At 64.1% G+C, this 27,647-nt stretch overlaps 2 protein-coding genes across 2 annotated transcripts; one reads left to right on the top strand and one right to left on the bottom strand.

The window, feature by feature from the left end:
- Nucleotides 1-773: 773 nt before the first annotated feature.
- On the bottom strand, nt 774-11,342 carry SLC5A5 (solute carrier family 5 member 5). Its single transcript, XM_066205447.1, has 14 exons — nt 10,720-11,342; nt 10,104-10,169; nt 9,664-9,715; nt 9,507-9,574; nt 8,903-9,057; nt 7,606-7,746; nt 6,449-6,578; nt 5,013-5,101; nt 4,524-4,636; nt 3,921-3,991; nt 3,013-3,099; nt 2,106-2,302; nt 1,347-1,450; nt 774-1,020 (listed from the first exon to the last, which is right to left on the bottom strand). Exons 1-14 carry the CDS (start codon nt 11,083-11,085, stop codon nt 797-799), a joined length of 1,863 nt encoding a protein of 620 aa, XP_066061544.1. The 5' UTR covers nt 11,086-11,342; the 3' UTR covers nt 774-796.
- Nucleotides 11,343-13,360: 2,018 nt separating this feature from the next.
- On the top strand, nt 13,361-27,519 carry JAK3 (Janus kinase 3). The gene is given in 25 exon segments (XM_066205437.1): nt 13,361-13,490; nt 13,931-14,164; nt 14,452-14,575; nt 14,665-14,776; nt 15,212-15,357; nt 15,724-16,009; nt 18,228-18,341; nt 18,786-18,943; nt 19,453-19,564; nt 19,835-20,021; nt 20,387-20,511; nt 20,589-20,723; nt 20,807-20,891; nt 21,155-21,282; nt 21,996-22,134; nt 22,906-23,018; nt 23,020-23,058; nt 23,489-23,639; nt 23,808-23,947; nt 24,135-24,324; nt 24,833-24,957; nt 25,314-25,486; nt 26,041-26,158; nt 26,252-26,362; nt 27,215-27,519. Coding segments are annotated over 24 exon segments (3,354 nt in total). The 5' UTR covers nt 13,361-13,490; nt 13,931-13,938; the 3' UTR covers nt 27,332-27,519.
- Nucleotides 27,520-27,647: the final 128 nt, after the last annotated feature.

Genomic DNA, 27,647 nt, shown 5'->3' with positions numbered 1-27,647 from the left:
CCTACCGGGCCCCGCCGCCCCGCCCGTCGCGCGCCTTGTGCGTCATCGCCGCGCGCCGGCGCCGATGCCGGGAGAGGGCAGGGCGCGCCGCCGCCATGTTTGTTGAGGGCGCGGCCCGGTGCGGCTCGGCTCGTTCTTTGCGGGAGAGGCAGCGGAGGAGCGGAAGGAGAGGCGGGAAGAGCGGAGAGCCCCGCTCGGGGCGGCGATGGCGGCGCGGTTTAAAAAAATCCGCGAGGAACACGCGCAACGCCCGCGGCGGCCGGCGGCTCTGCCCGCTTCAAAGATGGCCGCGCCCTCAGCGGCCCCTGAGGGGTGGGCGGGGTCAAGGCGCGCTGTGGGCGGGCTTAAATGGGCGGGGTTGCTGTCAGGGGAGAGTGGGCGGGGCTTAATGGGGCGGGGCCCTTTGTCACCTGTAGGGGTCCGTATTGTCACCTGGGTGGGCGGAGCTTAAAGGGGCGGGGCCTTTTGTCACCTGAAGGCGTCTGCATTGTCACCTGAGTGGGCGGGGATTAACAGGGCGTGGGCATTGGTGGGCGTGGCTCAGCAGGGCAGGTCTCGATTCCCAAATTCCCCCCACACCTCTCCATGACCCGCCCATTCCAGCCATGGCACCTGAGGGACAGCGGCCGTGTCCCCTCCTGTGTCCCCTCCCTGTCCCCCCAAGGACAGGCTCCATCCAGGACCAGCAGCTCCTTTATTGGGGCCAACACCGTGTCCCCACCCCGCTGTCCCCATGTCCCCACCCCACTGTCCCCATTTCCCCCACCCTGCTGTCCCCGTGTCCCCACGCTGTCCCCTAGACGTCGCTCTCGGTGACAGTGCCACCCCTGGGGGGCTCCCACGGGGGTGTCCCCTCCCTGTCCGGCCTGTCCAGCAGCACTTGGGTCACTCGGGCCTTGTCCTTGTCCTCGTCCCTGTCCCCAGGGCTGTTGTCACCCTTGGGGACACCCGAGGGCGTGGCCCGGACGATGTCCCACCACAGCACACCCTGGGGACGGTGGCTCTGCCGAGCTGGCCCTGCTGGGAGGGGACACGGTGACAGGGACAGGGTGACAGGGAGAGATGACAAGGACAAGGGGACAAGTACAGGGTGACAAGGAGGGATGGCAGGGAGAGGGTGATGGGGGTGACAGAGGGGGTGAGAGGGACATAGTGACAGGGAGGCGTGACAAGGACGGGACTGGGTGACAGGGACAGTGACGGGGAGGGGTGACAGAGGAGGTGACGGGGACAGGGTGACAAGAACAAGGGGACAGGGTGACAGGGACAAGGTCACAAGCAGGGATGACAGAGAGGGGTGGCAGGGACAGGGTGACAAGGAGCGGTGACAGGTGGCAGGGCCTCACCTGGCAGCAGGCTGAGCAGGGCCCCTGTCCCCACGGTCCCCAGGGTCCCCAAGGCGCCGTAGTACAGGTAGGACACGGAGTAGAACTCCCCCAGGATGGCCGGGCTGGGAGGGGACAGCGGGTGACGTCACAGAATGGGGACAGCAGGTGACATCACAGGGTGTGGGGACAGGGTGTGACATCACGGGGAACGGGGACAGAGTGTGACATCACAGGGAATGGGGACAATGGTGTGACATCACAGGGAATGGGGACATTGTTGCGATGTCACAGTCAGCAGGCACGGGGTGTGACGACACAGGGAACGGGGACAGCGTGTGACATCACAACAAGCAGGGACGGGCTGTGATGTCATAAGGGACAAGGGAAGCAGAGTGACGTCATAAGGAACAGGGACATTGTTGTGATGTCACAGCCAGCAGGGACAACAGTGTGACGTCACAGGGAACAAGGACAGGAGTGTGACACCACAGGGGACAGGCCACCCACGGTGCCACCAGCAGGAACAGGGACAGGGATGGGAGGTCACAGCCAGCAGGGACAGCAACAAGGTGTGACATCATAGGGGACAGGGGCAGGGGTGTGACATCACTGGGGACAGGGACAATGATGTGACATCACAGCCAGCAGGGACTGGGGTGTGACACCCCAAGGGACAGTGACAGGTCTGTGCTAACCCAGGGGACAGTGTCAGGGCCGTGCCACCCCAGGGGACAGGGCCACCCCGGTGCTGTCCCCAGCCCGCCGAGCCCCGCTCACCGCAGCGGCTCCGGGGGTGGCGCGGGCGGGGCGGCGCCGCCGGTGGCGTTGGTGACATCGGTGACGTTGCGGGGTGGGCACAGTGTCCCCGAGGTGGGCAGCACCCCCATGGTGGCCGCGCTGGGCGGGTACAGGGTGGCACCCACGGCCACCCACAGCGACAGCGCCAGCCCCACGGCCAGGCCCGCCAGCACCCCCTGCGACAGCCACAGCGACAGGGACAGGGATGGGGACAGAGGACAGGGACACAGATGACGACAGGGACAGGGGGGTCAGCAGGGCCCGGGGGGGCTGTGGAGACCCCCGCTCCAAAAAATCCCAAATGTCCCCATGGCCCTGCTGAATGACAGAACGCCCCCATTCCCAAAATCCCCACCGCCCCAAAATCCCCCCTCGCCAAAGCTCCTCCCATTCCCCAAACCTCAACCCCAAACCCAAATCCCAAAACCCGCCACAACCCAACCCCCAATTCCCCCAAATCCCACCAAACCCCAACCCCCCAATTCCCCCAAATCCCACCAAACCCCAAACTCCCCAAACCTCCAAACCCCCCGTTCCCCCAAATCCCACCAAACCCCAAACCCAGCAAACCTCCAAATCCAACCCCCCAGTTCCCTCATTTTCCCCAATTCCCCCAAATCCCCAAACCTCTAAACCCCCAATTTCCCCAAAATCCCCCGAATCTCCCGAACCCCAAGTCCCAAACCCCAAACCTGCCACATCCCAAACCCCAAACCCAATTCCCCCAAACCCCAAACCCAAACCCCAAACCCAATTCCCCCAAACCCCAAACTCAAAGCCCAAAGCCCAATGCCCCCAAACCCCAGTTCCCCCAACCCCGAACCCCCAATTGCCCCAATCCCAAACCCCCCAAACCCCGGCCCCAAGCCCCGGACCCCGCGCTCACGCCGGTCCCGCAGCGGGGCAGGAACATTCCCAGCACGAAGGCGCCCAGCAGGGGCCCGCTGATCACCCCCATCACCGTGAACGAGCCCTGTGGGAGATTTGGGGTTTTTTGGGGGGGGATTTGGGGTCTGGAAGAGCTCCAGGGGTGCCTGGCACTGCCCCAAACCCCAAACCCTCGAGGGCTCTCCAGGTGCTACCAGAGCGCAGCCGTGTCCCCGCTGTGTCCCCGCTTGGATGGACAGTGACACCGTCGGGGGGGTTGGTTTTTTTGGGGGGACATTTGGGGTCTCAGGAGGGATTTGGGGAGGTCTGGGAGAGGTTTTGGGGTCTGGGAGAGCTCCAGGGGGTGCCTGGCTCTGCCCCAAACCCCAAACCCTCGAGGAGGGCCTTGAGGGCTCTCCAGATGTCACTAGGGTGTGGCCGTGTCCCCACTTGGATGGGCACTGATAGTCTCGGGGGGGTTGGGGTGGTTTGGGGGGGATTTGGGGTCTCAGGGGAGATTTGGGGTCTGGGAGAGCTCCAGGGGTGCCTGGCTCTGCCCCAAACCCAAACCCCTCAAGGGCTCTCTAGGTGCCACCAGAGCGTGGCCGTGACCTCGCTGTGTCCCCACTTGGACGGGCACTGATGGCCACGGGGGAGTTTCGGGGGATTTGGGGTCTCAGGTGGGTTTTTGGGGTCTCGGAGGGGGTTTGGGGTCTGGGAGAGCTCCAGGGGGCGGCTGACACTGCCCCAACCCCCCTTCCTCGAGGGCTCTCCAGGTGCCACCAGAGCGTGGCCGTGTCCCCGCTGTGTCCCCACTGTGTCCCCACTCAGGTGGGCACTGACAGCGGGGGGGGGGGGTGGTTTTGGGGGGGTTTGGGGGTTTTTTGGGGCGGTAAAAGCCACGGGAGAGGATTTGGGGTCTCTCACCTGCAGGACCCCCCCTCCCAGCAGCGAGGAGAGAGCGGCCACGGTGATGCACGAGGTGCCGTAGGTGAGAGCTGCGGGGATATGGGATTTTTATGGGATTTTTATGGGATTTGTGGGGAAGGGAAGGGAAGGGAAGGGAAGGGAAGGGAAGGGAAGGGAAGGGAAGGGAAGGGAAGGGAAGGGAAGGGAAGGGAAGGGAAGGGAAGGGAAGGGAAGGGAAGGGAAGGGAAGGGAAGGGAAGGGAAGGGAAGGGAAGGGAAGGGAAGGGAAGGGAAGGGAAGGGAAGGGAAGGGAAGGGAAGGGAAGGCTGGCACATCCCCATGGGGGTGACACATCCCTGTGGAGGTGACACAACCCAGAAGGAGGTGACACTGGGGGGTGACACGTCCCCATGGGGTTGACACATCCCCGTGGGGGTGACACCAGGCCGGTGGTGGTGACACAACCCAGGTGGGGGTGACACGGGAGGTTGACACATCCCTGTGGGGGTGTCCCTGGGCCGGTGGTGGTGACATGTCCCCGTGGGGTGCCCCCGGGGCGGTGGGGGTGACACGGGGGGGTGACACGTCCCCAGGGAGGTGTCCCCAGGGCGGTGGCACCCACAGAGCCCCTTGCTGATCAGCGTCAGCCTCCGCGGGGACAGCGCCGGCAGCCGCGGCTTCACAATGTCCTCGACGGTGACGGCGGCCATGGCGTTGATGGAGGTGGAGGCCGTGCTGGGGACATGGGGACAACAGCTCTGTCACCCCGGGGTGACATCACGGGGAACGGGGACGGCGGGGTGACGTCACGGGGAATGGGGAGACAGGAGTGTGACATCACAGGGAACAGGGACAAGGGTGTGACATCACGGGGAATGGGGACACAGGGGTGTGATGTCACAGGGAACAGGGGCAGGGATGTGACATCACAGGGGACGGGGACAGTGGTGTGACATCACAGGGGACAGGGGTGTGACATCACAACAAGCAGGGACAGAGGGGTGTGACATCGCAGGGGACAGGGGTGTGATGTCACATGGGACAACGCCGTGACGTCACGGGGGCGGCACCCCCCGCCCGGGGGTCCCCGGGGTGGGCGGGGTCCCCTCACCTGAGGGTGCCGCTGTAGGCGCAGGCCAGGAACAGCCCCGGGACCCCCGGGCTGCTCTCGAAGATGTCCAGCACCAGGTAGGGCATGTACTGCAGGGACAGGGTGACAGGGGACACCCCGAAACACCCCGGGACACCCCGAAACACCCCGGGACACCCCAAAACACCCCGGGACACCCCGGGACAGCCCAAAACACCCCGGGACACCCCAAAACACCCCGGGACAGCCCCGAAACACCCCGGGACACCCCGAAACACCCCGGGACACCCCGAAACACCCCGGGGCACCCCAAAACACCCCGGGACAGCCCCGAAACACCCCGGGACAGCCCCGAAACACCCCGGGGCACCCCAAAACACCCCGGGACAGCCCCGAAACACCCCGGGGCACCCCAAAACACCCCGGGACAGCCTCGAAACACCCCGGGGCACCCCAAAACACCCCGGGGCACCCCAAAACACCCCGGGACAGCCCCGAAACACCCCGGGACAGCCTGAAACACCCCGGGGCACCCCAAAACACCCCGGGACAGCCCCGAAACACCCCGGGGCACCCCAAAACACCCCGGGACGGCCTCGAAACACCCCGGGGCACCCCAAAACACCCCGGGACAGCCCCGAAACACCCCGGGACACCCCGAAACACCCCGGGGCAGCCCAAAACACCCCGGGACAGCCCCAAAACACCCCGGGACAGCCCCAAAACACCCCGGGACGGCCTCGAAACACCCCGGGGCACCCCGAAACACCCCGGGGCACCCCGAAACACCCCGGGACAGCCCCAAAACACCCCGGGACGGCCTCGAAACACCCCGGGGCACCCCAAAACACCCCGGGACAGCCCCGAAACACCCCGGGGCAGCCCAAAACACCCCGGGACAGCCCCGAAACACCCCGGGACACCCCGAAACACCCCGGGGCAGCCCAAAACACCCCGGGACAGCCCCAAAACACCCCGGGGCAGCCCCAAAACACCCCGGGACGGCCTCGAAACACCCCGGGGCACCCCAAAACACCCCGGGACAGCCCCAGGTACTGCGGAGACAGGGGTGACAGGGGACACCCCAAAACACCCCGGGGCACCCCACGAACTCCCATCACACTGCCCCAGGAACCCCGAAACAGCCCGGGACACCCCCAGGTACGGAGGGGACAGGGGTGACAGGGGCGGGACCCCCGCGGGGACACCCCAAACCCCCTGGGACCGCCTCAACCCCCCAGCACACTGCCTCAGGGGGTGATGGAAAGGGTCTGGACCCCAGGGACCCCAAAACACCCAGGGGACCCCTTTACCCCCCACGCCACTGCCTCAGGGCGGCCTGGAGGGATCAGGATCCTGGAGGACCCCCCCAAACCCCCTCTGACCGCTCTGCCGGGGAGGTCCTGGAAGGGAGCAGGACTCCCCAAGTCCCCCGTGTGCACCGCCGGGGGTCACACCTGGTCGGGCGCGGCGATGGCCCCGGCCAGCAGCGGGTCACAGTGGCGATAGAGCGCGAACATGACGAGCCCGCAGGCGACAGCGCTGCCCACGATGCAGAACAGCCCCGCCTGATTGACCAGCAGCGCCCTGCGGGAGCCGCGCCGTCAGGGGGTCCTGGAAGGGGATCTGAAACCCTGCCAGGTCCTGCCGGGGGCGCTGGAACCCTGCCAGGTCCTGGAAGGGGCACTGAAACCGTGCCAGGTCCTGGAAGGGGCACTGAAAGGGTGCTAGGTCCTGCCAGGGCACTGAAACCGTGCCAGGTCCTGGAAGGGGATCTGAAACCGTGCCAGGTCCTGCCGGGGGCACTGAAACCATGCCAGGGCACTGAAAGGGGCACTGAAAGGGTGCTAGGTCCTGCCAGGGCACTGAAACCGTGCCAGGTTCTGCCGGGGGCACTGAAACCGTGCCAGGTCCTGCCAAGGGCACTGAAACCGTGCCAGGGCACTGAAAGGGGCACTGAAAGGGTGCCAGGTCCTGCCAGGGCACTGAAACCGTGCCAGGGCACTGAAAGGGGCACTGAAAGGGTGCCAGGTCCTGCCAGGGCACTGAAAGGGTGCCGGGGCACTGTCGGGGGACTGAAACCATGCCAGGTCCTGCCGGGGGCACTGAAACCATGCCAGGGCACTCAAAGGGGCAGTGAAAGGGTGCCAGGTCCTACCAGGGGCACTGAAACCGTGCCAGGTCCTGGCAGGGCAATCAGAGGTCATGCAGGGCTCCATAAAGGGGTGCCAGGTCCTTGCAGGGGCACTGAGGCCACACAGTGACACAGGCAGGCGACAAAGCCACACCCAGAGCATCCCCTCCCCCCTGCGAGCCCCCAGAGTGGGATCCAGAAAATTCCTGGGATCCGGAGCAGGATCCAGACAATTCTCAGGATCCAGAGGGAGATCCAGACAATTCTCAGGATCCAGGGTGGGATCAGGACAATTCCTGGGTTCCAAACGATCCCTGGGACCCCAAGCGGGATCTGGCCAATTCCCGGGACCCAGCCGATCCCCGGGATCCCAATCAGGACCCAGGGGATCCCCGGGATCCCGATCAGGACCCAGGGGATCCCCAGGACCCCGATCAGGATCCAGCTGATCCCCGGGATCCCGATCAGCCCCGCACTCACATCTTGGCCTCCCGCTCGCTCCGGCAGGCCACGTATCGCTGCACCTGGGCCTGGTTGACGCCGTACATGGAGAGCCAGAGCAGCGTCCCGCCCAGCAGGAACGTCCACGCCGTGTACCGGCTCCGCGGGTCCGCGCTGAAACTGCGCACCGGGTCACCCCAGAACCCGGACACGGGGTGAGAGTGACCCCAAACCCGGACACGGGGTGAGAGTGACCCCAGAACCCGGGACACGGGGAGAGAGTGACCCCACAACCCGGACACGGGGAGGGAGTGACCCCAAACCCGGGACATGGGGTGGGAGTGACCCCAAAACCCGGACACGGGGTGAGAGTGACCCCAGAACCCGGGACAAGGGGTGAGAGTGACCCCAAAACCCGGACACGGGGTGAGAGTGACCCCAAACCCGGGACATGGGGTGGGAGTGACCCCAAACCCGGACACGGGGTGAGAGTGACCCCAAACCCGGACATGGGGAGAGAGTGACCCCAAAACCCGGACACGGGGTGAGAGTGACCCCAAACCCGGACACGGGGAGGGAGTGACCCCAGAACCCAGACACGTCGTGGGAGTGACCCCAAAACCCGGGACACAGGGAGGGAGTGACCCCAAATCCGGACACGGGGTGAGAGTGACCCCAAAACCCGGACACGGGGAGGGAGTGACCCCAGAACCCAGACACGTCGTGGGAGTGACCCCAAAACCCGGGACACGGGGAGGGAGTGACCCAAGGACCCGGGAGAGGGGGGACAGGGAATGGGAGTGACCCCAAACCCGGGACAAGGGGTGAGAGTGACCCCAAAACCCGGACACGGGGTGAGAGTGACCCCAAAACCCGGACACGGGGTGAGAGTGACCCCACAACCCGAACACGGGGAGGGAGTGACCCCAAACCCGGACACGGGGAGGGAGTGACCCCAAACCCGGACACGGGGAGGGAGTGACCCCAGAACCCAGACACGTCGTGGGAGTGACCCCAAAACCCGGGACACGGGGAGGGAGTGACCCAAGGACCCGGGAGAGGGGGGACAGGGAATGGGAGTGACCCCAAACCCGGGAGAGGGGCTGAGAAGCGACCACACCCCACGAGGTTGGGGGGCACGCAGTGACCCCTCAGAACCCCAGGACAGGGGGAGAGGGGTCCCGAGGGGTTGGGGGGCACTCAGTGACCCCCCAGCACCCCGGGGCCGGTGGGAGGGGTCCCGCGGGGTTTGGGGGGGATGCAGTGACCCGCCCAGCACCCCAGGACAGGAGGGGTGGGGTCCCGCGGGGCTGGGGGCGGCGCGGGGGGGACCCACTCGGCGAAGTTGAGGCGGGAGCCGTTGGCGGCGATGCTCAGCACCTCGGCGGGACCCCCGGCCAGCAGCAGCCCCCGGATGGCGACGGCGACAAAGCCCGAGAGCATCACAAACACCTGGAACACGTCGGTCCAGATGACAGCCTTCATCCCGCCCTGCGGCACAGAGCCGGGGCTGAGCGCTGGGGACCCCCAGGGACACCCCGGGACATCCCCACCCCCACCCCACCCTGAGCCACAGCGAGCCAGGGACCCCCGGGACACCCCCTGGACACCCCCAGGGACATCCCCAGTCCCGGGACACCCCCAAGGACACCCCCAGCCCCATCCCACCCGGCGCTACAATGAGACGGGATTGAACACCAGGGACCCCCGGGACGCCCCCAGGGACCCCCAGGACACCCTCATCCCACCCAGAGCCACAGCGAGCCGGGGACTGAGAACCGGGGACCCCCCGGGACACTCCCAGGGACACCCCCAGCCCCCCTGAGCCACAGCGAGCTGGGGACCCCCGGGACTCACTCCCCCCCAGTCCCGCGGGGCTTTGGGGGGCACAGTGACCCCCCAGGAGCCCGGGACAGGAGCAGAGGGACCCCCGCGCTCACGATGGTGGTGTAGAAGGTGCAGATGACCCCCGTGGACAGCAGCGAGGCCCAGATGTCCAGCCCGGTGACTGGGGGAGAAGGGAAGGTGCTGAGGGGGGGGACTGTCACCTGGGGGGGGGACACAGGGACGGGGAGCGGCCCCCCCGAGCCCCCACACCTTGGTTGAGGATCAGGGCGGGCGCGTAGATGACGATCCCGGTGTAGAGCATCTGCGGGATCAGGAGCGGGACTGTCACCGTCCCGTGGCAAGTGACACCGCGGGGGCAGGGTGGTGACACCGAAGGGATGGGGCAACCACACCGCGGGCATGGGGCAGGTGACACCACGGGGACGGGACAGTGACACCGCGGGGATGGGGCAGGTGACACCACGGGGACGGGGCAGGTGACACCGCGGGCCCCGGGCGGTGACACCGCGGGGACGGAGCTGGGAAAACAGCGCGGTTCTCTCCGCAAACAGCGCTCCCGCCGTGCTCCGCTCGCTCCGAGCCAGGAAAAACACCGAGGGCGCTTCCCAGGGACTCTGGGGGCAGCAGCGGAGCCGCCCCGAGCCCCCGCCGCTGTCCCCGCGCTGTCCCCAAGGCCGCCGCACACGCACCGTGGCCACCACGTACTGCACGGTCCCGCACAGCCGCACGCTCCTGCTGAAGCGCAGCTCCAGGTACTGTGACAAGGACAAGGAGCGCGTGGGGGACAGCCCGGAGTGACCCCGGGACTGCGGGTGGGGTGACAGGGGCTGGGAGTGACCCCAAAACACCCGGGGCAGGGGGGTGAGAAGGATCCACACCCTGCGGGGTTGTGGGGGCGACTCAGTGACCCCCCAGAACCCCAGGACACGGGGAGCGGGGTCCCGCGGGGTTGTAGGGGACACAGTGACCCCACCACACCCGGGACAGGGGGGTCAGTGTCTGCATCCTGCGGGTTTGGGGGGCACTCAGTGACCCCCCAGAACCCCAGGACACGGGGAGCGGGGTCCCGCGGGGTTGTAGGGGACACAGTGACCCCCCAGAACCCCAGGACACGGGAATCAGAGCCCCGCGGCGTTGAGGGGGACACAGTGACCCCACACCACCCGGGCCAGGGGGATCAGCGCCCACACCCCGCGGGGCTCGGAGTGGGGGTCTCACCCCACCAAGCTGACCCCAGACCCATGGACAGCGATGCCCCCCGCCCCGGCGGGACCCCCCCCCCACCATCTCCCCCTCGGCGCCCACCTGGTAGGTGCTGGTGAGCCCCAGGCGGTAGAAGACGGGCAGGAAGAGCTGCGCGGTGAGCGCGCTGTTGACCAGCTGCGCCAGGCACATCCAGAGGAATTTGGCGCCGTAGCGGAACGCCTCGGCCGGCACCCCCAGCACCTGGACGGCCGACATGAAGCTGGCCGACAGCGACAGCCCCACGGGCAGCGCCGACATCCTCCGGCCGCCCGTGAAAAAATCCTCCGAGGTCTTCTGGCCGCCCTTGGCCAGCCCGTGGAAGAGCCCGATGCCCGTGGAGACGAGCAGCATCAGCGCGAACACTCCGTAATCCCAGGGGCTGAAGGTGAGGTCCCGCACGGCCTGGGGGCCCTGAGGAGCTGCCATGGGAGGCTGCGGGGTGGGGAGGAGCTGTCCCCCGCAAAACCCGGTCACCTGCGGGAGGGTGGGGACGCAGGGACTCCTCGAGGGGTTAGGCCGGAGAGGAGAGGCTGGAGGAAGAGAAAATTCCTCGGGAGCGGGCGCAGCCGAGGGGGAAGCAGGAGAAGGGGGGAACGCGGGGTTTTGTGCCTCACCCCGCACCCTTCCCAGGCGGGGGCTGTGCCAAGGGGTGCCAAAGGGCAGAGTCCGACCAGGAACAGCCAGATTTTGGCAAGGGTGGGGTAGGGGGAATTACCCCAATCCCTCCTCCCCTGGTTGCTGCTCCGGCTCCAGGGAAGCTCCGGCAACCGAAGGGACACGGCCCGGCAGGGAGGGGAGGGGAAGGGAGGGGAGGCAAGGCAGCGACCCCTCCCCAAAGCGGCACGAACAAGGAGGGGCAGAGCCTCGGGCGCAGCCAAATTTATCTCCAGCCGAGGGGAAAAAACAACAAACCCCAAGGAGAGAAACCTTTACCCAGAACGAGCAAGGCTGTTGGCCGGCAGAGCGGGACGGACCGGCTGTGCCGAGCCCCGGGGGCTGCCTGGGGGTCCCTGAGAGGGGGGTCCCTGCCAGGGGGGTCCCCGCCAGGTCCTGGGGAGGTGTTGAGGGGTCCGAGCCGCTCCGGGCCGTGCGGGGAAGGTTCAGGGCTCAGGCCGTCGGGGAGGGAGGCTCGGCGGGGAGGACGGAGCTGCGGGCGGCCTCGGCCGCAGTAATAACCCCTTCACTGCCGGGAGCGGCGGTGGCGGGGCAGGAGCGGCGACTCCCGACACGTGGCACCGGGCGTGGGGCTGGCCCCGCTTCCTCATTCCCGGCCACCGAGGCTGCTGGGGCCCGCCCGGGCCCCGGACGGGTTTGGGGATTTCCGAGCTCTTATCCCAAAACCCCGCGGAGGAGGTCGGGATTGGGGCGGGGGGACAGGGCCGAGGGGGGACAGAGGTGCAGTGCTGGCCGTGTGGCCGCTGGTGTGTCATTGTCCCCTCCGAGGTGTCGCCAAGGGGGCAGAGGCCCCTCCAAGGTGTGGCCATGGAGGAAGTGTCCCCTCCAAGGTGTCACTGCAAGGTCACTGTCCCCTCCCTACACAGTGTCACCACAAGGTCACACAGCATCACCACGAGGTCACTGTCCCCTCCAGGCTGTCACCACAAGGTCACTGTCCCCTCCGAGGTGTCGCTGGGAGGTCACTGTCCCCTATACGGCATCGCCACAAGGGCACGGTCACCTCCTCGAGGCATCACCATGTCCCCTCTAGGTCATCACCATGGAGGTCACTGTCCTCTCCAAGATGTCACCATGGAGGTCCCTGTCCCCTCCAGGTCATCACCGTGAGGTCAATGTCCCTTCCAGGCCATCACCACGAGGTCACTGTCCCCTCAAGGCCATCACTGCAAGGTCACTGTCCCCTCCAAGATGTCACCATGAAGGCACCATCCCCTCCAAGATGTCACCCTGAAGGCATTGTCCCCTCCCAAGTGTGTCACCCTGAAGGCCCTGTCCCCTCTGAGCCATCCCTGCCAGCTCCCTGTCCCCTCCAAGGTGTCACCACAAGGTCCCTGTCCCCTCTCAGGTGTCACCACAGGGCCACCGCCCCCTCTGAGACCTCCCCACCGGACAGACGAGTGTCCCTGCTCCCTCCCTCCAGCCCTGATGGTGGCATTGTCCCCAGGAGCTGTCCCCAGGAGGGGGCAGGGCAGGGCAGGACCCTTCCCCTCCCCGCCGCGTCTCCTCCTCCTCCTCCTCTTCTCCCCCGGGCGGGTTTGGAGCAGCTCCAGGGGAAACAACACCGAGCTCGAGCCACATCCGCCGGGCGGGGACATGCGACACCGCACGGCCCCGGCGGCTGGCACACGCCCAACCCCGCGGTGGCACCCGGGGCAGCGCCGGGGACACGAGGGGACACTGCGGGTGGCAGCAATGGGGGGTGGCAGCTGTGATGGCCTGGCAGAGCATCCCCCGTCCCTGAGGCACCCGCGGTGCCAGCACCCGCGGGTGACCCGAGGGGACCAGGGGGTGACCTGGGGTGACAAGGGGATGACCAGAGGGGACCCGGGGGTGACCAGAGGGGACCGGGGGGTGGCCAGAGGGGACCGGGGGGTGGCCAGAGGAGTACCCCGGGGTGCCCAGGTTTTCAGCCCTTCAGCCGCCCCACACCCCGCTGGCAGCACCCTGGAGTGTCGCATTTTGTCCCCCCTCCCTCCCCTGCCAGGAAGCCACACGCCCAGGAGGCCTCGGGCAGGAAGGAAGTCACCCCGGGGATTTTTTGTCTCTCTCCTTCGCTCGCAGCCACCCACGCACCCCCAGAACGCTGGGCTGGCGGCGCGGCCCGGCCGGGACCCCCGCCCCAGGCACGGAGAGAGACCCCCGGAAGGGGAGAGGTATCGGGGGGGCTCCGGGGGGCGGCCGGGCCAGGATGGAGCGGGGTTGGAACCGAGATGGAGCCGGGGATGGAGCCGGGGATGGAGCCGGGGATGGAGCCGGGGATGGAGCCGGGATTGGAACCGGGATTGGAACCGGGATGGAGCCGGGGATGGAGCCGGGGATGGAGCCGGGGATGGAGCAGGCGTTGGACCCCGGGTTGCAGCCGAGTCCTCCCTGCTCACACCGGGACCACTGAGGAGGAGGAGGAGCGGCCGGGAGGGTGGGACAGGCTGGGAGGGGAGGGTGGGGATATCCAACCTCGCGCCTCAGTTCCCCTCCCTCCTTCCCAAGAAGGGCCCATCCCTTCCCCGCGGGCGCCGCTGCGGCGTGTGAGGATGATGAGGGCCGGGCAGCTGTGGGACACGGGGGTCACCCTGAGCCCCCCCTTTCCTTGCAGCGCCCCCCATGGCCCCGCTGGGCGAGGAGACGCCGCTGATCGGGGGCCGCTCCTGCAGCCTGTCCTCGGGGGAGAGCGGCACGCTGCAGGTGCTGCTGTACCACCGCGCCCCGGGCACGGCCCCGGGCACGGCCCCCGGCAGCACGGCCCTGGGCAGCACGGCCGGAGCTCTCAGCTTCACCTGCGGGGAGTTCACGGCCGAGGAGCTCTGCGTGCGAGCCGCCAAAGCCTGCGGTGGGCGCCGGGAGGAGCGTCCTGGGAATGGGAGTTCTGGGCGTGGGAATGGGAGTTTTGGATCTGGGAATTGGAGTTCTGGGCATGGGAACGGGGTCCTGGGTGTGGGTGGAGGTGGGGTCTGGATGTGGGAATGGGATCACAGAGCGGCTGTGTAATGTCACAGAACGGCTATGATGTCGCAGAGTGGCTGTGTGACGTCACAGAGCCACTGTGAGGTCACAGAGCGGCTGTGTGATGTCACAGAGCAACTGTGATGTCACAGAACGTCCCCTCTCTGTCCCCAGGCGTGCTGCCCGTGTGCCACTCTCTCTTTGCTCTGGCCACGGAGGATTTGAGCTGCTGGTTCCCCCCGAACCACGTGTTCAGGGTGGAGGAGTCCCGCAGCCAGGTGGTGGTGTACAGGATCAGGTACAGCCCCGGGTTCCCGGGCACTGTTGGGGTCCTGCTCTCTGGGGGACACAGCGCTGCGACTCCCCTGTCCCCGCTGTCCCCGCCAGGTTCTTCTTCCCCAACTGGTGTGGGCTGGGACAGTCCCATCGCTTCCAGCTGCTCAACGGCCCGGCCAGCCCCGTCCTGGACTACCCCGTCATCGATTACCTGTTCGCACAGGTGAGCGGGGACAGCCCGGCCCCTCCTCCTGCTCCTCTTCATCATCCTCCTCTTCTTCATCATCCTCCTTCTCCTCCTCCTCACCGTTATCATCACCATCATCATCCTTCTCCTCCTCCTTTTCCTTCTCCTTTCTCTTTCCCATTCCCTTTTTTCCTCCTCCTCCTTCTCCTCCTGCAGCCGCCCCCGGGGGCTGTGGATCCCCTCCCCTGGCTCACCTGGAACAGCTCGTGGCCACCCCACGGTGGGCACGTGGGGCCCCCCAAGCTGCCAAGACAGCGTCACTCTGTCCCCTGAGTGGGGGAACACGCCCCGGGGGGACAGGGGTGCAGCAGGGGCAGGCTGTGTCCCCCACGGGCTCTGGGGTGACACCAGCAGGGCTCAGGGGGGTCTCTCAGGAGCTGGGGGCCCCCCCTGAGGGCGGTGCCCCCCCAGTCCCGCAGTGATTTCATCGGGGGCCGCGTGGCCGTGGGGCTGAGCCTGCCCACGCAGGAGCAGTGCCTGGGGCTGGCCCTGCTGGACATGCTGCGCATCGCCAAGGAGGAGAGACAGAGCCCGGGACAGCTCTGCAGCCACCTCAGGTGACACCGGGGGACAGGGCGGCGCCCTCGGGACAGCCCGGTGTGGGTGGGGACAGTGTGACACCTATGGGGACAGTGTGACACCAATGGGGACAGCCTGAATCCCGTGGGGACAGCGTGACACCCCCGGGGGCACCCCGATAGCCCCAGGGACGGCTTGGCACCCCCAGGGACAGCACTGCACCACTGGGGACAGGTTGGCATTCCTGGGGACAGCCTGACACCCTCGGGGATACCCTGACACACCCAGGGACACCCCGACAGCCCCAGGTACACCTGGGGACCCCCAGGGACACTCGGGGACACCCCGACACCCCCAGGGACACTCCGGCACCCCCGGGGACACCCCTCTCTGTGTCCCCTCAGTTACAAGTCGTGCCTGCCGGCGCCGCTGCGGGCTCAGATCCAGCAGCACAACTTCGTGACCCGCAAACGGCTCCGGCGGCGCTTCGGCAAATCCCTGCGGCGCCTCGGGGGCTGCGGCCACACGGACGGGCCGCACCTGAAGCTCAAATACCTGCTGGACCTGGAGCGGCTCCAGCGCCGCCGCTCCGAGGAGGTTTTCCAGGTGCGCTCGCCCGGCTCGGCGGCGCCCATCGCCCTCCACGTGTGCGGGGACAGCGGCGTGGCCTGGAGCTGCGGCGGCTCCGAGGTGTGCGGGGGCAACGGGGCCGGCGGGTTGTTCGGGTTTTCTGAGCCGGAGGTGGGGCAGCTGGGGGATGTTTTTAAAGATTTTTTTAAAATTATTATTCTGGTGTGAAGGGTGAGGCGGTGCTGGAGATTATCCCCTTTTCTGACCCAGGGATGGGGCAGCTGAGAGGTGTTTTTAAAGGATTGCGTTCTGGTTTTAGTCTCATGCGAAGGGTGCGGCCGTGCAGGTGTTACCCGGGGTGATGGGGCTCTCAGGTGGGGATTGTTCGATTTTTCTGACCAGGGGATGGGGCGATTCAGAGATGTTTTTAGAAGAATTTTATTCTGGTTTTGGTCTGGTGTGAAGGGGGAGGCGGTACAGGTGTTACCCTGGGTGATGGGGTTGTCACCTGTGGGATTATCCATTTTCTGACCCAGAGATGGGGCTCCTGAAAAATGTTTTTAAAGAACTTTATTCTGTTTTCACTCCTGTGTGAAGGATGAGATAATACAGGTGTTACCCTGGGTGATGGGGTTGTCACCTGAGGGATTTTTTGCTTTTTCTAACCCAGAGACGGGGCAACTGAGAGATGTTTTTAAAGAATTTTATTCTGTTTTCAGTCTCGTGTGAAGGGTGAGACAATGCAGGTGCTATAACTCGCGCCATCATGATCGGAAGCCAAACTATTTCCTAATTACATTTTAAGCATTTTTTGGCTGATCAGATTTTGCCACACGAAGCCGTAAATGCCTTAAAGCCAATCTGAAATTACCCCTCGTGGGTCCTCCTACAATGCACCTTTCATAGTTTTATTTCTCCAAAGTGTCTGGGTTGTTTTGCAAGGCCGTCCTTTGAAACTTGTTTCTTGTTGGATTATCCCTTTTCCGACCCAGAGATGGGGCAACTCAGAGGAGTTTAAAAAGATTTAATTCCACTTTTAATCTCGTCTGAAAGGTGAGACAATACGGGGTGTTGTAATTCACCCCGTCACAATCAGAAGCTAAATTATTTCTTAATTACAATCCATTATAAGCGGGATTTTTTGGCCTGTCAGCTTTTGTTACACCGTGCCATAAATGCCTTAAAGCCAATCATCTAAAATTACCTCTCGTGGGTTCTACTACAATGCACCTTTCATAGTTCTATTCCCATATTTACATGTTCCAGATATTCACCTTTCATAATTCTATTTCCATATTTACATGTTCCGTACATTCACCTTGCACAGTTCTATTTCTCCAAAGTATTTAGTCTTTTTTTGCAAGGCTATCCTTTGAAACTTTAGTTCTATTTCTTCCTTAGCAACGTCCATCCCATCCCGTGGCACTTTTCACCCAGCATTTCCCATCTCAGGGTTTGCACACAGATCCGTTTTATGTGATCCTCCTGTCAGGCTTTGAGAATTCCCTACAAAATCCATTTCCCACGTTTCCCCCTCTCTCTTGAACAGAAAAGGAACAGTTTGCCGTGCACAGTGCAGCACACGAGGCACTGTCACTAACATTGTCACTACAACAGTTACTACACATAAAACCTAATTTTGCAAAGCTCCTTTATGGCCAAGCTGCAAAACCCCCCATCCTTCAAACACGGAGTTTCTATTTACAAACAAGATTTTCAGTGTTCTATCACAGCTGGTGGAGCTGTTTCCTTGAGGAGTTACGTGAAAAGCTGCGAGAGGTTGTTTTTTCTGGGGTTTTTTTTCTAGTTTTTGATCTGTAGGGGGTTTTTTTGGTGTTTTCCGAATTCTTCTGAGATGTTTGTTTGGACTGCTGCTGCACGTGCAGGAGTGCTGGTCTTGCTGCGGGCTTCTGTTATTGGAGGCATGGAATATTCCCACGCAGAATATTCCCACACAGAATATTCCCACATAGAATAAGCATTATATATATAAATCTATAATATATAGTCCCACATAGAATATTCCCACGCAGAATAAATGTTATATGTATATTATATATTATTTTATATATTTATATATTCCCCCACAGAGTATTCCCACATAGAATAAACATTATATATATATAATATATTATATATTATATCTTAAATATATATAATATTTTTATATATATATATTCCCACATAGAATATTCCCACACAGAGTATTCCCAAGCACTCCCACAGCCACCTAACCGGGATCCATCATCTCCTGTGACTTGAGACATTAAATCTTTCCACTTCTGTGCGCTCTTGTGGTCTGTGTGGCGGCTTTGTCACCGTCGCTGTCCCCTGGCAGAGCCGCCAGCACTTCTGCGACTTCCCCGACATCGCCGACATCAGCATCAAGCAGGCGGCGAGCGCGGCGGAGCCGCGGCTGGTCACCGTCACCAAGGCGGACAGCCGGGCGCTGGTGAGGCCAGGAGGGGGTTTGGGGACCTCGGGGACCCTCGGGAGGGCCGGAGGGGACACAGGGTGACCCCGGGAAGGGTTTGGGGACCTTGGGGACCCTCGGGAGGGCTGAAGGGGACACAGGGTGACCCCGGGAAGGGATTTGGGGACCCTCGGGAGGGCTGGAGGGGGCACAGGGTGACCCCGGGAAGGGATTTGGGGACCTTGGGGACCCTCGGGAGGGCTGGAGGGGACACAGGGTGAGCCCGGATGGGTTTTGGGGACCTTGGGGACACCCTGTGAGGGCTGGAGGGGACACAGGGTGACCCCGGGAAGGGATTTGGGGACCTTGGGGACCCTCGGGAGGGCTGGAGGGGACACAGGGTGAGCCCGGAAGGGTTTGGGGACCTTGGGGACACCCCGGGAGGGCCGGAGGGGACAGGGGGTGAGCCCGGTGTCCCCGCAGGAGGTGGAGTTCCCCACGCTGCGGGAGGCGCGGTCGTTCGTGGCGCTGCTGGACGGTTACTACCGGCTGACGGCGGACCCGCAGCATTACTTCTGCAGGGAGGTGGCCCCGCCGCGGCTGCTGCAGGACCTGGAGGATCAGTGCCACGGGCCCATCAGGTGGGCGCGGGACCCCCGGCAGCCCCCGGCAGCCCCCGGCCCGAGGGGACGCGGGGAGCGAGGGGATGGAACCGCTCCCGGCACGGGTGGGACCCCGCGGGGTGTGGGGTCTGGTTCCTCATCCTCCTTCTCCTCCTTGTCCTTCTTCTCCTTTTCCTTCTTTTTCTCCTTCTACTCCTCCTCCTCTTCATCATCACACTCCCTCTCTTTCCCTTTCTCCTCCTTCTCCTCCTCCTCTTCCTCTTTATCCCCTTCATCATCACCATCCTCCTTCTCCTTTCTCTTTCTCTTTCTCTTTCTCTTTCTCTTTCTCTTTCTCTTTCTCTTTCTCTTTCTCTTTCTCTTTCTCTTTCTCTTTCTCTTTCTCTTTCTCTTTCTCTTTCTCTTTCTCTTTCTCCTCCCCCGGCACGGGCGGGTCCCCACGGGGGTTTGGGGAGGGGGTTGGGCACAGGCGGTGCCCGCGATGTCCCCACCCCGAGGGTCACCGCGGCCACCCCGGCCCGTGGCAGCGCCGAGTTCGCGGTGAACAAGCTGGAGGCGGCCGGGGGCGCCCCGGGGCTGTTCCTGCTGCGCCGCAGCCCCCAGGACTTCGACAGCTACCTGCTGACCGTGTGCGTGCAGGTGAGAGCCCCCGGGGGGCTGGGGGGGGCTGGGGACGGTGACACAGCCCAGGGACCTGCGGGGACGGTGACACAGCCCTGGGACCTGCTGGGATGGAGCGGGGATGGAGCCGGGATTGGAGCTGGGCATCTCTGATCCCGGGGGTGTCTCTGATCCCGGGGGGGTCTCTCTAATCCCAAGGGGTTGTCTCTGATCCCGGGGGGTTGTCTCTGATCCCGGGGCGGTCTCTCTGATCCCGAGGGTCTCTCTGATCCCGCTGGCTCCCCGCAGACGCGCTCGGGCCGGGATTACCGGCGGTGCCGAATCCGGCGGGACGAGGACGGGCACGTGTGGCTGTCGGGGGTGTCGCGCAGGTTCTGCAGCCTGCGGGAGCTGCTGGGCACCTACGGGCACCGCGGGCTGCAGGCTGAGGGGGCCACCATGCGCCTGGAGGTGGCCTGTCCCCCCCGGGCCAAAGGTGACACTGGGGGGGGGGGGCACAGAGGGGGAGGTGAGGGCACAGAGCGGCTGTGATGTCATAGAGTGGATGTGTGATGTCACAGGGTGGTTGTGATGTCATAGAGCGAATGTGACCTCACAGAGCATCGATGAGGTGGTTATGATGTCACAGAGGAGTTGTGGTGTCATAGAGCAGCTGCGTGATGTCACAGAGTGGTTGTGATGTCACAGAGCAGCTGTGTGGTGTCACAGAGTAGCTGTGGTGTCACGGAGCAGCTGTGACATCACAAAGCAGACTGTGACATCACCAGGTGTCCGTGCCATGTCACCAGCCGGGGTTCCCCTCCCCAAGTCCCCCTCACCCCCTCTGTCCCCCCTCCCCAGAGAAGTCCAACCTGCTGATCGTGCGCAGCGGTGTCCCCTGTCCCCCCGGGTCCCCTCCCGCCCCGCGCCGCCGCAGCCTGCACCAGATGATGTTCCACAAGATCGACCCGCAGAGCCTCACCCGGGTACGGGGACACCAGGGCCACACTGGGGGTGGCACAGAGGGGACAGGGACCCCCGGCAATGTCCCCGTGTCCCCCAGGGCGAGAGCCTGGCCCGCGGCTCCTTCACACACATCTACAAAGGCGTCAAACGGGAGCAGGACGACGAGGACGGGCCCCGGCAGACCCCGGTGGTGCTCAAGGTCATGGACAGCAGCCACCGAAACTGCCTGGAGGTGAGGGGGCGGGGATGTCCCCTCCGGGATGTCACCTCGGGGTCACCGAGGCCCCGCCCTGAGCCGCCTGTCCCTGTCCCCAGTCCTTCCTGGAGGCGGCCAGCACCATGAGCCAGCTGTCCCACAAACACCTGGTGCTGCTGCACGGCGTCAGCCTGGGCAAGGACAGTGAGTGACCGCCGGGGCGGTGGCCACGGGGACACCTGGGGACCCCCTGAGCCCTTTGTGAGGACCCCCTGACCCCTTTCTGTGTGGGCACCCCCTGACCCCTTTTTGGGCACCCCCAGTCCCCTTTTTGGGCACCCCGGACCCCTTTTTCGCCACCCCTGACCCTTTTCGAGCACCCCCGACCCTTTTTTGCCTGCCTAACCCTTTTTTGGACCCCGCCCCCGCCCCATTTTCCCCCCTGCCCCCCGGTGTGTGCCCCCCAGGTGTGATGGTGCAGGAGCACGTCCGGCACGGCCCGCTGGACCTGTACCTGCGCAAGCGCCGCGGCGCCGTGACCACGGGCTGGAAGCTGACGGTGGCCAAGCAGCTGGGCTACGCCCTCAACTACCTGGTGAGCCCCCGGGGTTTTCCCGCTGTTTATCCCGGGGATTTCTGGGATCTGGGGGCTCTGGGTGAGCTGTGCAGCCTGCGGCAGCGGGGCAGCGCTGCGCTGCAGCTCCAGTGCTGCATGCACGGCTGCGGGGAGGGCGTGGGTGTGGGTCCTGGGTGGGCGTGTCCTGGGGGTCACAGAGATCCGCATCCCATGGATCCCACAGATCCGTGTCCCATGGATCCTATGTGGGCATGTCCATGGATCCCACAGATCCACATCCCATGGATCCCACAGATCCACTTTCCATGGATCACACAGATCCCATGGATCCCACAGATCCACTTTCCATGGATCACACAGATCCGTATCGATGAATCCCATGTGTGCGTGTCCTGTGGATCCCACACATCCCTATCCCATAGGTCCCACACAACCATGTCCCTCGGACCCCACACACCCACAGCTCCCACACCCCCACATCCCATGGATCCCCATCCCATAGATTCCATGGATTCCCATCCCACACCCCCTATCCCATGAATCCCATGGATCCCGCACATCCCATGGATCCCAAAACATCCAGATCCCACAGATCCCCACCCCACTGATCCCAGGGATCCCCACCCCACATCTCCCATCCGTCCCCCTCCCACGGCTCCCACCCACCCCTGGTTCCCCCCCCAGCCCCTGGGACCACCCTGAGGGTCCCCGTCCCTCTTCCCCCCGTCCAGGAGGACAAGAAGATCCCCCATGGGAATGTCTCTGCCAAGAAGGTTCTGCTGGCCCGGGAGGGGGACACGGCCGGGGGGAGCCCCCCGTTCATCAAACTCAACGACCCCGGGGTCAGTGTCACCGTCCTGGCCCACGACAGTGAGTGAGGGGGGCCTGGGGTGCTGGGTACGGGGTCCTGGATCTGGGTACGGGGTCCTGGATCTGGGTACGGGGTCCTGGATCTGGGTTTGGGGTCCTGGATCTGGGTTTGGGGTCCTGGATCTGGGTACGGGGTCCTGGATCTGGGTTTGGGGTCCTGGATCTGGGTTTGGGGTCCTGGATCTGGGTACGGGGTCCTGGATCTGGGTACGGGGTCCTGGATCTGGGTACAGGGTCCTGGATCTGGGTACAGGGTCCTGGATCTGGGTTTGGGTCTGGGGTCCTGCATTCATCCTCAATGGGGGAATTCTGGCTGTAGGCTCTGTGTTGGAGCTCTGGGTTTGGGGTCCTGGTCCTGATTTGGGGTCTAGGTCCTGGGTTTTGGGTCCTAGCAGTGGTTTTGGGGTCCAGGTCCTGGGTTTTGAGTCCTGGCAGTGGTTTTGGGGTCCTGGATCTGGGGTTTGGGTCCTGGCAGTGGTTTTGGGGTCCTGGATCTGGGGTTTGGGTCCTGGCCAGTGGTTTTGGGGTCCTGGATCTGGGTTTGGGGTCCTGGTCCTAGGTTTGGGGTCCTGGTTCTGGAATCAGGGTCCTGTGTCTCTCAAAGGGGGGTCCCGGCTGTGGGCTCTGAATCCCCTTCACCAAACCCAACCACGCCAGGGTCAGCACCATGCCCTGGCCCGGGACAGTGACTGGGGGGGGTCCTGGGGGGGTCCTGGGGGGTGCCGGGGGTGCTGACCCCCCGTGGGTGCTGAGTGGGGCCGGACCCCACAGTGCTGGTGGAGCGGATCCCGTGGGTGGCCCCGGAGTGTGTCAGCGACCCCGGGAGCCTGGCGCTGCCGGCCGACAAGTGGGGCTTCGGAGCCACCCTCTGGGAGATCTTCAGCGGGGGGGAACATGCCCCTGAGCCTGCTGGAGCCACACAGGGTGAGGTGATCCCAGCGCCCTGCTGGATCCTGGAATTCCTGCCCCATCCCAATCCTCCTGCCCCATCCCGCTGGATCCTGGAATTCCTGCCCCATCCCACTGGATCCTGGAATTCCTGCCCCATTCCAATCCTCCTGCCCCATCCTGCTGGATCCTGGAATTCCTGTCCCATCCCACTGGATCCTGGAATTCCTGCCCCATCCCATTTTTATCCTGCCCCATCCTATCCCATCCCATGGATCCTATGGATCCCATCCCTCCTGCCTTATCCTATCCCATGGATCCTGTCCCATCAATCCCATCCCTCCTGCCCCATCCCATCCCATGCCATCCCATCATTCCCATGGATCCCATCCCATCCCTCCTCACCCTCTCCCAGCTCGGAGCCTCACTCCGGGGCTCTCTGGGCTCCCTGTCCCTGTCCCCCCAGAAGCTGGAGTTCTACCGCAGCCGGCAGCAGCTCCCGGCTCCCAAGTGGCCGGAGCTGGCGGCGCTGGTGGCGCAGTGCATGGACTACGAGCCCCGGCGCCGGCCCTGCTTCCGCGCCCTCATCCGCGACCTCAACGGCCTCATCTCCTCCGGTGGGGACACGGGGACACCGCGGGGGACACGGGGGACACCGCAGGGGGATACAGGGGATCCCTCAGGGAAACACGGGGGACCCCTCAGGGGGACATGGGGGATCTCTCAGTGGGACCTGGGGGGGACACGGGGGACCCCTCAGCAACCTCACCCCCCCTGTCCCCCAGACTACGAGCTGCTCTCGGAGCTGTCCCCCGCGGATGTGACGCTCCGGGATGGCTTTTGGGGACACGACTCCCTGGCCATGAGCCAGGACCCCGAGCACTTCCAGGAGCGGCACCTCAAGTACATCTCGCTGCTGGGAAAGGTGGGGGCACGGGAGAGACCCCCCAAACCCCAAACCCCAGCTCAGCCGCCCTTCCCTTCCCTTCCCCGATTTGGGGTGTGAATGAAACAATTCCCGAGAATCCCGCTCTGTGTGGGGGATTCCGGGGAGGGATGAAGCGCTGGGAATGTGGGGGGCACCACCTCAAATCCCGGTTCCCCGCCTCCAGGGGAATTTCGGGAGCGTGGAGCTGTGCCGCTACGACCCCCTGGGTGACAGCACAGGCGAGCTGGTGGCCGTGAAGAAGCTGCAGCAGGACTCGGCCAAGGAAATCCGGGATTTCGAGCGGGAGATCCAAATCCTGCACTCGCTGCAGCACGACTTCATCGTCCAGTACCGGGGGGTTTGCTACAGCCGCGGTGAGCTGGGAGTGGGGCGGGAATGGGGATGGGCTGGGGAGTGGGGCAGGGAATGGGGTGGGAATGGGGCAGGGAATGGAGTGGGAATGGACGGGGAATGGGGCAGGGAATGGAGTGGGAATGGGGCAGGGAATGGGGCAGGGAATGGGGGTGGGCCGGGAAGTGGGGCAGGGAATGGGGTAAGAAATGGGGCAGGGAATGGACGAGGAATGGACAGGGAATGGGGCGGGAATGGATGGGGAATGGGCCAGGAATGGGGTGGGAATAGGGCAGGGAATGGGGATGGGCTGGGGAATGGGGTGGGGAATGGGGCGGGGAATGGAGAGGGAATGGGGCAGGGAATGGAGTGGGAATGGACAGGGAATGGGGGTGGGCCGGGAAGTGGGGCTGGGAATGGGGCAGGGAATGGGGTAAGAAATGGGGCAGGGAATGGACAGGGAATGGGCCGGGAATGGGGCTGGGATCCCCGATCCTATCCCGGCCGTGCCGGTGCGGGCTCTGGCCGCAGGAATGCGGGGTCTGCGGCTGGTGATGGAGTTCCTGCCCAACGGCTGCCTGCGGGATTTCCTGCAGAAGAACCAGCCCCGCCTGGAGCACAGGACGCTGCTGCTCTACGCCTGGCAGATCTGCAAGGTGGGCTCGGGGCCGGGGGGCTGCTGACCCGGGCTGGGGCTGGAACCGGGCCAAGGGTCAGCCCTGGGTCCTGTCCCTGCCAGCGGCTGTCCTGGCCGGAGCAATGCCATGGGTCACCCGAGGGTCACCCAAGGGTCATTGTCCAGCCCTGGGGACGCTGAAGGATCCTGTCCCTGCCATCAGCTCTGTCCCGGCCTTGGGCTGTGACCCAGCCGGGATGAGCCCCCAGGGCCCCTCACCGTGGGAGTCCCCAGTCCTGGGACGTGTCCCCGGCCGTGTCCCCAGTCCTGGGACGTGTCCCCAGCCGTGTCCCCAGCCCTGGGACGTGTCCGCAGCCGTGTCCCCGCTCCCCGCAGGGCATGGAGTACCTGGGGGCGCGGCGCTGCGTGCACCGTGACCTGGCCAGCAGGAACATCCTGGTGGAGAGCGACAGCCACGTCAAGATCGGCGACTTCGGGCTGGCCAAGCTGCTGCCGCAGGACAAGGATTACTACGTGGTGCGGGAGCCCGGGCAGAGCCCCGTGTTCTGGTGAGGGGGGACACCGGGAGGGCTGCAATTCCAGCGGGGTCCAGGACTCGGGATCCTGTTTTCCCGGGGCTCGGAATCCCCTTTTCCCTGGGGCTTATAATCCTCTTTTTCTTAGGACTCAGAATCCCCTTTTCCAAGGCTCACAATCCCCTCTCGGGGGGCTCAGAACCCCCTTTTCCTTCTGTTCAGAACCCCCTTTTCCTTCTGCTCAGAACCCCCTTTTCCTTCTGTTCAGAACCCCCTTTTCCTTCTGTTCAGAATCCCCTCTTCCTTCTGTTCAGAATCCCCTTTTCCCGGGGCTCCGAATCAGAATCCCCTTTTCAGGGCACTCAGAATCCTTTTCCAGGCTCATAATCCCTTTTCCAGCCTCAGAACCCCCTTTTCCTGGGGCTTAGAATCCCCTTTTCCTTCTGTTTAGAATCCCCTTTTCCTTCTGTTCAGAATCCCCTTTTCCCAGGGCTCAAGATCCCCTTTTCCTGGGGCTCAGAATCAGAATCCCCTTTTCAGGGGGCTCAGAATCCTTTTCCAGCCTCAGAATCCCATTTTCCCCCCAGGTACGCCCCGGAATCGCTGGCTGACAACATTTTCTCCTGCGCCTCCGACACCTGGAGCTTCGGCGTGCTCCTCTACGAGCTCTTCACCTACAGCTCCAAGAGCAGGAGCCCCTCGGAGGTGACAATTTTGGTTTTTTTCCCGGGAAAAGGAGGGGGGTCACTCATTTCCCCCCCCCTCCCGGCGCTGACGGCGTCCCGCCGCTCCCGGCAGGAATTCCTGCGGATGATGGGCACGGCCAGGCCGGCGCAGATCATCTGTCACCTGCTGGAGCTGCTCAAGGACAACCGGAGGCTGCCGGCCCCTGCTGGATGTCCCTCGGAGGTGACAGTGCTGACCCCGGGGGTGGGACAGCGAGCGCCCCAAAGAGCAGGAGAGGGACCCCAAATACCCCAGGGAAGGGACCCTAAATAAGTATCCCAGGGAAGGAAGCCCAAATATCCCAGAAATGGGACCCTGAGCATCGCAAAGAGCAGGGAAGGGACCCCAGATACCCCAGGGAAAGGATCCTAAATATCCCAGGGAATAGATCCTAAATAACCCAGGGAAGGGACCCCAAATACCCCAGAGAAAGGACCCCAAATACCCCAGAAATGGGACCCTGAGCACCCCAAAGAGCAGGGAAGGGACCCTAAAGTCCCCAGGAATGGGACCCTAAAGTCCCCAGGAATGGGACCCTAAATACCCCAGGAATGGGGTACCCTGTGCACCCCAAAGAGCAAGAGAAGGACCCCAAATACCCCAGAGAAGAGACCCTAAAAACCCCAAAGAACAGGGAAAGGACCCCGTGCCCCATAGGGAAGAGACCCCAAATACCCCAGGGAAGGGACCCTGTGCACCCCAAAGAGCAGGGAAGGGACCCCAAATACCCCAGGGAAAGGATCCTAAATATCCCAGAGAATAGATCCTAAATACCCCAGGGAAGGAACCCCAAACACCCCATAATGGCACCCTGTGCACCCCAAAGAGCAGGGAAAGGACCCCAAAGACCCCAGGGAAATGACCCTAAATACCCTGAACCCTGTGCACCCCAGGAATGGGACGCTGTGCACCCCAAAGAGCAGGAAAAGGACCCTAAATACCCCAGGGAAGGCACCCTGAGCCCCCCAAGCTCGGGGTCCCCGGAGTGCCCTCCGTCCCCTGACGTCCTCGCCGTGTCCCTTGTCCCCTCCCCAGGTGTACGCGATGATGATGAGCTGCTGGGCCTTCGCCCCCGGGGCCAGACCCACCTTTGGGGAGCTGGCCCCCAAAATCGAGGCGCTGCGGGACGGGCGGAGCAAGACCCGGGGGTAGCACCCCCCGAGATCCCGCCGGGACCCCGAATCCACGCTGATGCTTCGGCTTTTCCCCCTTTTTATCCCTCCCTCCAGGGCAGAATTCAGCAATTTTTAATCAAAATTTGGTAAATTTTCCTGCTGGGGTCACACAGGGACAGAGACCCCTCACCCATTTGGTTTTTCCCCCTCTTTTTCCCTTTTTACCCTCCATGGCAGAATTCGGCATTTTTTCATTAAAATTTGGTGAATTTTCCTGCCAGGATAAACTGAAGGGAACGGGATTAGGCATTCCCAGACCCTCAGAATCCACACCCAGAGCAGGACCAGCCCCA

This window comes from Chamaea fasciata, unplaced genomic scaffold (genome assembly GCF_029207755.1).
Source record: "Chamaea fasciata isolate MVZ Bird 193981 ecotype frontalis unplaced genomic scaffold, bChaFas1.0.hap1 SCAF_28, whole genome shotgun sequence".
NCBI lineage: Eukaryota > Metazoa > Chordata > Aves > Passeriformes > Sylviidae > Chamaea > Chamaea fasciata.
This window is presented reverse-complemented; position numbering and strand designations above follow the sequence as displayed.